Genomic DNA, 10,286 nt, shown 5'->3' on the forward strand with positions numbered 1-10,286 from the left:
TCGAGACCATCCTGGTCAACATGGTGAAACCCCATCTCTACTAAAAATACAAAAAATTAGCTGGGCATGGTGGCGCGTGCCTGTAATCCCAGCTACTCAGGAGGCTGAGGGAGAAGAATTGCCTGAACCCAGGAGGCGGAGGTTGCGGTGAGCCGAGATCGCGCCATTGCACTCCAGCCTGCGGAACAAGAGCGAAACTCCGTCTCAAAAAAAAAATAAATAAAAATAAAAAATAAAAAAAATAAAAATAAAAATAAAAAATAGAAGTTGATCACCATAAAATCCTTGCTTAACCTATTTTTGTGAACTCCATTTATTTATTTATTTATTTATTATTTTTGAGACTGAATCTTGCTCTGTCATCCAGGCTGGAATGCAGTGGTGCAATCTCAAATCACTTCAACCTCCGCCTCCTGGTTTCAAGCGACTCTCCTGTCTCAGCCTCCTTAGTAGCTGGGATTACAGGTGCCCGCCACCATGCCTGGCTAATTTTTTTATTTTTAGTAGAGATGGGTTTCACCATCTTGGCCAGGCTGGTCTTGAACTCCCAGCCCCGTGATCTACCTGCGTCGGCCTCCCAAAGTGCTGGGATTACAGGCATAAGCCACCATGCCCAGTCCCTGAACTCCATTCTTACACCCATCACCTGAGTTAGGCCTACGCCAAGCACAGGTACTCAGCTCACTGCCAGACAACAGAAAGCAAGCAGGTTTCAGAGCTGCTCCACCTGCTGTCAGCTGTGGGACTTACATAACCACTTCATAAACCAGAATTTCTGTCCTTTAAAATGCCTGGCCCTTTTGATGCCATAGCAGTATACACTACCAAATCCAGGCCTTATATTGACCTATGTTCTTTTTTTGTTTCTTTGAGATGGAGTCTTGCTCTGTCGCACCCAGGCTGGAGTGCTGTGGCACTCAGCTCATCACAACCTCCGCCTTCTGGGTTCAAGTGATTCTCCTGCCTTAGCCTCCCAAGTAGCTCACAGGTGCCCACCACCATGCCCGACTAATTTTTTGTATTTTTTTAGCAGAGACGGGGGTTTCACCATGTTGGTCAGGCTGATCTCGAACTCCTGACCTCAGGTGATCTGCCCACCCTGGCCTGCCAAAATGCTGGGATTACAGGTGTAAGCCACCGCACCCGGCTGTATTGATGTGGTTTTTTTTTTTTTTTTTTTTGAGACATAGTCTTGCTGTCACCAGGCTGGAGTGCAGTGGCGCAATCTCGGCTCACTGCAACCTCTGCCTCCTGGGCTCAAGCAGTTCTTCTGGTGCAGCCTCCTGAGTAGCTGGGAACACAGGTGCATGTAACCACGCCCGGCTAATTTTTGTATTTTTAGTAGACACAGGGTTTCACCATGTTGGCCAGGATGGTCTCAATCTCTTGACCTCGTGATCTGCCCACCTCAGCCTCCCAAAGTGCTGGGATTACAGGTGTGAGCCACCGTGCCCGGCCTAGTTTTTATTTTTTAAGACAGGGTCTTGCTCTGTCACCCAGGCTGGAGTGTCGTGGTGTGATCACGGCTTACTGCAGCACCTACTCACCAGGCCCAAGCAATCCTCCTACCTCAGCCTAACAAGTAGCTGGGACTACAGGTGTCTACCACCATGCCCAGCTAATTTTTTTTTTTTTTGTATAAACAGGTCTCCCTATGTCGTCCAGGCTGGCCATGAACTCCTGGGGTTCAAGCAGTTCTGTCTCAGCCTCCTGAAGTGCTGGGATTACAGGCGTGAGTCACCAAGCTGGGCCCCTAGCTCTCATTTTAAATGGCTGTGTAATGTGATGATGACAGCACCTACCTCAAGGTGTTGCTGTGAGGACTAAATGGGTATGTTCTCAGTTAACATTAGTGTGATTATCTTGTGAGGACAGAAGCTGGTTCCGCTTCTACCCCTTTCTATCCTGCTCATTGGTGGCTGGGTCCTCAGTGCCCCAAATAAAGCCTGTTATACAGAAGATGCTCAGGTACTTACTGTGTGAACCCCTGGGGACTACATGGAAAATCTCTCCTCTTGACTTCGCTAGAAGGTACTCTTTGTCTCTTAAGGCCATAGTATCCTGCCCCACTGATCTGCAGGAGTGGTCTTGTGCATGGGTGATCCTTTGCTACTGGCCTTGCTGCTCCAGTAAAAACATTCACTAGTGGGCTGGAAACGATGGCTCATGCTTGTAATCCCAGCACTTTGGGAAGATAGCATGAATTCAGGAGTTCAAGACCAGTCTGGACAACACGGCAAGACCCTGTCTCTACAAAAAAATACCAAAATTAGGTGAGTGTGGTGGCATACACTGGTCCCAGCTACTCAGAAGGCTGAAGCGGAATGATCACTTGAGTCCAAAAGTGGAGGCCGCAGAGAGCAGAGATCATGCCACTGTACTCCAGTCTGTGTGATAGAGTGAGACTATCAAAACAAAACAAAAAACACTCACTAGTGACCAATTCCTTCTGTGTCCACCATGGACTGGAGCCTCCTGGAAGGTAAAGCACAAGCATCACTTGCATACTACTGCATGTCCAGGTGCCAAGCATGGGGGTTGGCACACCTGAGGTCCACAGGAAGAGCTGTGGAGTTCAGACTGGCAATGTATGAGGCCTCTTCTGGCCACAGATACCCTGTGCATGCTGCTGACAGTTATTGAGCCTCCACTTTACCCTCGAGCTACCTAACATTGACATTGCTGCCACTCCTGACACCACAAATGTGGTCCCCTTAATCAATCCAAACCCCATTTCCTGTCTTTCACTCTTGAGGTTATACTCCACACTTCAGTTTCTATCCCAAGTTGTCTCTTCATAAGCCTTAGGACTCCCATGAAGCGAGTTTGTCCTGCCATACTCCACAGCCCTACACTCCCATGTCTGCTTTAGAGAGGCCCAGAGATCTCAGAATGGGGGGTTTGGGACATTTATATCAGTACTCTACTACAACCCTGGGATCTGTTTGTGTTGGGGAATGATTCAGCCTGTACACAGGGAGGGAGACGAGAACTGAAAACTGCCAGGATTTTCTACTTCCATCCACTGGGATCGCTTACAGGTGCCCTCCCCACTGACAGCCAGAAAGGGAAAATAGAGATGAATTTGGCCAGTGGGGCCTCCACAGCCCTCTGGAAGGGGCTGACTGATAGGAAGGTACTCCGCTGGTGTTCACTGGCCAGACCCCTATGGGCTCAGAAGACTACCTAGACCCCATGAATAAAGACTCTAGACACATTTTTATAATCAGAAACTTAGTTTATTGTGAATAAACCACTCAACTTGAGCAGATGACATTGCCTCAATTAACTTTTTCTTTGAAGAAAAACAAAGAGATATGGTAAATTCATGAAAATACTGTGTCCCTTCTCTTCTGCCCTTTGTAGGGCAGAAAAATTCTGCCTGACCTTTCCCATCTTCCTGATGATGTTAACAAACGACAGCCACTTACTTGGGGCACAGGAGGCGGCTCTACACAGGCCAAGAGCTACAGGCTACAGACTGAGCACAGAAAACCCTGCAGCTCCAGCATCCAGGGCCACAGCTGCACACAAGTGCAGAATCCAGTAGCCCTACAGCCCAGACAATGCCCAGGGTGTGATTCAGGGTGCAGAGCTGCAACTCAGATACTGTGCCACGGTGGTATCACAGGAAGGACTTGATGGAGAAGTAAAGGCTCCAGACGCCAGGATATTTATTCCTTGTGCCAACACAGCATTCATACCTGACCTCTAGGTCCTGCAGCAGGTCCTCTCCTCATTCACAGCCCCCCACTGTTCCATTCTGGGTTCATTTGCTATACTCCTAATTTGTTCTCCCAATCCACCCCACAGTCCTTTCCTTGCTGGGAACACAGGAAGAGACAAAACCTGATGAGGGAGAAAGGGAACCTCCAACTAGCCATGGACCTCATGATTCCAAGAATTACAGCTATCATTTGTCTTCAAGAATGGCTCTGTTTTATAGCTCACATGGTAACTGGGAAATTGCTGACTTGCAGGTGAAATGTATAAATATCAAAGAATTTCTATCACAATATTCACAGATCTCTGTATTAGCTCTCCCTGGAGGTCAGGCAGGCCTGGTACAGTACAGACTGCTCTGCCTGGCCTAGAGTGGAAGCACTGAACAAAGCCACAAAAACCTCAGAGATCACAGATCTAACTTTTCAAAGGCCCCCCAGTACCAGATTCAGGATAGGTAGGACACCAGGCAAACTACCTGCTCCCTTGCACTTCACTGTGCAAAAGCTGGTCTGTTCCTCTGACCAGACCTTCCTAGTACAGGATCTGGGACCACAAACCAAGGAGTCCCGTGGCCTTGGACTCCCAGACCCCAGGATGGATGGTATCCTCTGACAGCTGGAACCAGGCAAGGGGGAATACACCTCAGCCTCAGGGCAGCCTCTGGGCACACTCTAGGTAACATGAAAATAACTTGTGCAAACCTGGCCCCCATGTCAGGAAGGCCAGTGCCCTAAGGAAGGTTATGCTGAATTCTGACCTTGATGTTTGCCAGAGGAGAATGCAGCAAGACAGTGTGAGGTATGGCCAAGTATGAACCTGCTCAGAGCTATACCACTTGAATACTGGCAAAAAAGAAAGAACCAAGGTAAAGCAAATTTATTTGGGAGGAACAATTCCCTTCAAAAGTAGATCCCTATCTTTAGGAGACAAAAGGAAAACACTGTGCTGGACCTATGTCCCCTAGTTTGGAGGGCCACCGGCCCACCTCCATTCTGCTGTGGGCTCTAGCCCCAGTAGCCAGATCCCGCTAAACCTCAGTTTCAAGAATAAATGTGAGCCACAGACATGCAGCACCACCAGAGACAACAACACCACATGGCAAGAAGACTGTGTTCTGGACCGTCTCCATACTGCCACAGTAAGGCAGAAGACATGCTGTGACTCCTTGTGCTCTGTGCCCATTGCACAGGCCAGTTCAATTCCCTACCATCTGCCACCCATGCTCTTCCCTTGGGACTCCAACTCCAGCCAAACAAATGTGAATATGGAAAGCAGAGGCCCAGGGCCCTCTTGTAGTACAGACATTTTGAGGTGGATAGGCCACATATGTTACATTCTAAGTAAAACAGCTAGAGGGTAAAACACTCCAACGCCAATTTATTTTCAAAAAGGGCTCTGTGTTATCCTATAGAGTTTGCCTTTTTTTTTTTCTTTGTATAATTGTACAACCTTTGAAAGTTACATAAGTTGTAATGATCTAATACTAATAATAGCCATTCAGAAAACACTTTCCCTCCCTCCCAACAACCATCCAGGGGGAAATAAAAGTCCTGAAAAGAGGCCAGTTCAACATGGCCTCTACCCTGGTAGAAACAAAAAGTGAAAAGAGAAAAAAAACAGAAATCAACTAAGAGGTGTTGCCAGTGTCTCTCAGAAGTGGGGCCCTGGCTGTCGCCTGGGGTCATGAAAGGCAGAGCCTACAGCATGCAGTACAGCAGCTGGGAGACCTTGCAGCCACATCTTCCTCACCCCAGCACATCCACATCCCAACTTAGGTGTCATGGAAATCCTTCAGCAGGGTTCTCCTCCGCTGCTCTGCTATATGCATCTGGTTCTCCAAGTCCTGCATCACAGAAACAAGGTGTCGCTTGCATGGCCCAGGCCTGGGAGCAAGAAGTAGACAAAGCCGCAAACACCCTCCAGGGCCTCTAAGGAGTCAAAAGCGCTGCCCTTCCCATTCTTAGTAGAAGCTTCCAGTGCACAAACCAACAACCCTGTCACCTATTAGCATGCCAGTCCTTCTTTACCTGCAATATAGAATCCAAGAAGACAGTAGGCACTTACCCCTCTGTCATAGCTGTCCGCCCGTTCCACTTTCCATGAGAGGTTTTCAATCTCAGCCTCCAGCTGAGCCTGCTGGTATTCAAACTGCATAGGCAGAGCAGGAGGGTCAAAAGGTCAGTGGGCTATGGGTAGGGCAGGGCCTATAGATGGGGGTGGGGGAGGCGGGACACACGTAGCACCTCAGGCTCACAGGAACTACAGACAATCCTGATAGTGTCCTCAAAAAGTGCTGTTATTCCATGTTCCCAGAGCCAGAATCGAAAAAAAAGGCTATCCAAACAGCAAGGCCACACTCACCCTTCACCTGCAAAAGGTCAACTCTATCCTCCACACTTCCAAAGGAAGGGGAAAAATTTAAGCCACTAAAGAGAATGCTCCCAATATGAAAGGGAACGGATGCTGTAAAAAATAAGTCAAACGAATATTCTCAGATACTATCATTTCATTTTTTTTCCTTCTGCAAATCAAGAGCCTTAAAAATATTCAAATTTAATTACTGATTTAGTAATTATATATCTAAGAAGATACAGCTTTATGCACAAAAACGTTTCTGAATGTCCTATTTACAGCAAAAAAAAAAAGAATAAATGTCCCAAGTGATGGTACAACCAAGTAATAGCACATTTATGTAACCATTAACAAAATGGTATTTACCAGACAGGTAAATCATGACAGCTATAACAATAAATTGTTACAAAAATAAAATGTTGCTGGGCACGGTGGCTCATGCCTGTGATACCAGCACTTTGGGAGGCTGAGGCGGGAGGATCACGAGGTCAGGAGTTCAAGACCAGCCTGACCAACTGAAAGTCTGTCTCTACTAAAAATAAAAAATAAAAAATTAGTGGGGTGTGGTGGTGCATGCCTGTAATCCCAGATACTCGGGAGGCTGAGGCAGGAGAATCACTTGAACCCAGGAAGCAGAGGTTGCGGTGAGCCAAAATCACATCATTGCACTCCAGCCTGAGCAACAAGAGTGAAACTCTGTCTTAAAAAAAAAAAAAAAAAAAAAAAAAAAAAAGTTTTACATAACCTTGATTATATACACAGTATTTTTTAATTTTTTTTTAAGAAACAGGGTCTCGCTATGTTGCCCAGGCTGTAGTGCAGTGGCTATTCACAGGCATGATCCCACTACTGATCAGCACAGGAGTTTTGACCTGCTCCTGTTCCGACCTGGGCCGGTTCACCCCTCCTTAGGCAACCTGGTGGTCCCCCGCTCCCAGGAGGTCACCATATTTATGCCGAACTTGGTGCAGACAACCGATCGGCATAGCGCACTACAGCCCAGAACTCCTGGACTCAAGAGGTCCTCCAGCCTCAGCCTCCCGAGTAGCTGGGACTACAGACACGCGCCACCACGCCTGGCACACAATATTAATTTTAAACGGCTGGAAAATGTTGACAGTGGTAACTTTTTTCTGGACAATGTAAATGCTTCTCTGTTTTCTAAGATTTAAACAAAAATGTGAATTACTAGTTTATTAACATTTATTATTGTTAATAACAATAAATTCATATCCAAATTCAACTCTAAGATGAAGAATTAAACAAGGTATAAAACAAACAGTCAAATATATCTTAAGGATATGCACTAAATATCCCTCCCAAGCATGGGCACTGGCCTCCCACATGACCAGAGACCTTTTTAGCCAATCGCCCTTTAAATATAGTTGTTCAGAGGATTAGGTACATGTGCCTTATATTATGCAAAACAACAGTACCTTAGATCTAGTTTGGAAGTGCCCAAAGTAGAAGTGGAATTTTGCAATTAAACAGTATTGTTTTAAATTTGCCTTCCTAATGACCAGGGTCTGGTCTTCACTGTCCTGCAAAGTGCTGGTAAAGAAGGGCACCTTTAAGGCTAATAGGACAGAGGAGAAAAATTGCTTTGCCTTACCAGCTTCTTCCTGGGTCCAGACTCCATGTAATATGCATACGGGTAAGTGTATTGCAGGGTGTATCGACACTGCAACAGGAGAGAAGAGAAGGGACCTGTGTCCGTGGTTCTAAGCTACCTGCATCTCAGGTGGCTCTTACAATTCCTACCCCTAGCATGCAAATTAGCCTAGCTCTATAGGTATGGGCCTGAAAGAAATGATACTAAGCCAAATAGAGGATGAACTGGGAAAATACATGGGGAAAAAACAAAAACAATGGTCACAGAACAGCCAGACTTTCTTTTACAAACTAATTACCAGCAGCTGCCTCAATCAGAGTCCACACATCTGTCTCAATGCTTACCCAAAGGCAATCTCTTCTCTTTTTTTTTTTTTTTTTTTAACGGCCTCGCTCTGTTGCACGGGCTGGAGTGCAATGGTGTAATCTCAGCTCACCACATCCTCCGCCTCCCAGGTTCAAGTGATTCTCCCATTTCAGTCTCCTAAGTAGCCTGGAGTAGCTGGGACTACAGGTGTGCATCACCACACCAGGCTAATTTTTGTATTTTTTTGTAGAGACAGTGTTTTATCATGTTGCCTAGGCTGGTCTCAAACTCCTGGGCTCAAGCAATTCACCTGCCTTGGCCTTCCAAAGTGCTGGGATCACAGGCACTGTGCCCAATCTTTTTTGTTTGAAACAGAGTCTTGCTCTGTTGCCCAGGCTGGAGTGTAATGGCATGATCTTGGCTCACTGCAGCCTCTGCCTCCCAGGTTCAAGGGATTCTCGTGCCTCAGCCTCCCAAGTAGCTGGGACTACAGGCATGTGTCACCACATCCAGCTAATTTTTGTATTTTTAGTAGAGATGGGATTTCACCATGTTGGCCAGGCTGGTCTCAAAGTCCTGACCTCAAGTGATCCACCCTAACCTCAACTGATCCACCCGCCTCAGCCTCCCAAAGTGCTGGGATTACAGGTGTCAGCCACCATGCCCAACCCTTCAGAGAATCTTTTATTTTCCTTTGGAGTGATGAATACACAGGACAAAGGAGAAGTAAAGGGCTCTAGTTTTCCCTGAAGGCAGAGGCAGTGCAACACTCTTAGAAATCCCTCGGACATCCAGCAGACAACTGGGTCCTTGATGGGCACAGCAAATGAAGATGTGGATCCACAAGCAGAAGCATGAAAGGCTGCACAGGGTGCTAAAATACCCTCTCCCAACAGGGCTTCCCACCTTCAGAGGTCTGTGCCTGATGGGGCCAGGCACTGGACCAGGGATAGGATGAGTGAAGTGGTAGATACCTTGGCCAAGAGCTTGGCAGCATTCTGTAGGTACTGCCAGTCGATCCATGTCCCCAGATTGTTCATGACCCTCTCCTGAATCTTCTCGTGAATCCGCTGGTATGTCTGTGCCTCTAGCTGCAAGCTTTTGTTGTGGTTTTCCCACTACAGGGCACAGAAGGAAGGAGAAAACCACAGGAGTCCCATGAAGGTGCAGAGGTCTACACAGGAGTTGAGGATAGACACCTTGCTGGCAAGACATGGCCACAGACTCCCCTAACTTATGAAGAATGAGTGCAGGAGCAGGTCTTCTTCAGCCATCCTTCTAACCTGTCCAGAGCAGCTGTATGCCTGCCAGATCACACTACCCTTCTGGGGCAATGGGACTCCAGCCCTGAGGACTATGCAAAGCTAGGCCCCTGATGGTCTACTGTGCTCTTTGGGCTTCTGAAGGGCTCCTTCAGAAAGGAGAAACAGCTTTCCAAACCTGTTTCTACTACTAAGATTACTAATCTGTTTCTAAATCTGACTACTAAGATGATACTATGGGAACAGATTGTGAGGACAAAAACAAAAAAATGAATAAAAATTTAAAATGTAGAAAAAAGAAAAAAAAAAATGGCACTAGATGGAAAAGACTGTCTGATGGCCCTTCACTGTCCTTCAACCAATCATTTGGCTGGGCGCAGTGGCTCACATCTGTAATCCCAGAACTTTGTGAAGCCAAGGTGGGCAGATCACAAGGTCAGGAGTTCAAGACCAGCTGGCCATTATGGCGAAACCCTGTCTCTGCTAAAAATTACAAAAATTAGCCAGGCATGGTGGCAGGCGCCTGTAGTTCTAGCTACTCAGGAGGCTGAGGCAGGAGAATCACTTGAACCTGGGGGGACGGAGGTTGCAGTGAGCCAAGATCATGCCACTGCACTCTGGCCTGGGCAACAGAGCGAGATTCCGTCTCAAAAAAAAAGAAAATAATAATTCATCATTCAACCAAGGTCAGTACCAGGTCCTTCCCTGTTGGCTGGGGATACCCTGTAGAGCTTGAAAGGCACATCTATACAGGCAGCACCCAGGGATACCGCAGGAGCTCCATTCACTGACTTCTATGTGTACAGGCTGGCTCTGGCTACCAGTCCATGGGAATCCCACCCCAACAGGCCAAGTGGAAGACGCCAACCCTGTTGGGGGAGGTACAGAAGAGGATACCTACCCTCTCAAAGTAGAATAAGTACTTCTTGAGGGCTTCCCTTGCCTGGGCTTGTTGGCTCTGGTTCACAATGTCAGGATTCTCCTTGTAACGACTGCACTCATAGTATTCACTGCCATGAGTCTTCCAA

General features: G+C 47.1%; 1 protein-coding gene and 2 long non-coding RNA genes across 3 annotated transcripts in view; 2 read left to right on the forward strand and 1 right to left on the reverse strand.

Annotated features, from left to right (window-relative positions):
- The window catches only part of LOC108290148, a 13,226-nt gene extending 9,711 nt beyond the window's left edge, over positions 1 to 3,515 (forward strand). The window contains exon 4 of the long non-coding RNA XR_001819464.2: positions 3,367 to 3,515. This is a non-coding gene — a long non-coding RNA (uncharacterized LOC108290148). The remainder of the gene's footprint in view (positions 1 to 3,366) is intronic.
- A 28-nt stretch (positions 3,516 to 3,543) lies between these two features.
- Positions 3,544 to 4,016, forward strand: LOC119473863. The gene is made up of 2 exons (XR_005203113.1): positions 3,544 to 3,649; positions 3,814 to 4,016. It is a non-coding gene; the product is annotated as an uncharacterized LOC119473863 (long non-coding RNA).
- Positions 4,017 to 5,035: 1,019 nt separating this feature from the next.
- ARIH2 (ariadne RBR E3 ubiquitin protein ligase 2) overlaps positions 5,036 to 10,286 on the reverse strand; it is an 88,406-nt gene continuing 83,155 nt past the window's right edge. The window contains exons 13-17 of the mRNA XM_037744935.1: positions 10,160 to 10,286; positions 8,971 to 9,114; positions 7,691 to 7,759; positions 5,791 to 5,874; positions 5,036 to 5,569 (exon numbers count right to left, since the gene is read on the reverse strand). The exon at positions 10,160 to 10,286 is cut by the window's right edge and continues 3 nt beyond it. Coding sequence (XP_037600863.1) covers positions 5,498 to 5,569; positions 5,791 to 5,874; positions 7,691 to 7,759; positions 8,971 to 9,114; positions 10,160 to 10,286 — 496 coding nt within the window. The 3' untranslated portion in view covers positions 5,036 to 5,497. The remainder of the gene's footprint in view (positions 5,570 to 5,790; positions 5,875 to 7,690; positions 7,760 to 8,970; positions 9,115 to 10,159) is intronic.

Source organism: Cebus imitator, unplaced genomic scaffold (genome assembly GCF_001604975.1).
Source record: "Cebus imitator isolate Cc_AM_T3 unplaced genomic scaffold, Cebus_imitator-1.0 Scaffold0, whole genome shotgun sequence".
Classification (NCBI taxonomy): domain Eukaryota; kingdom Metazoa; phylum Chordata; class Mammalia; order Primates; family Cebidae; genus Cebus; species Cebus imitator.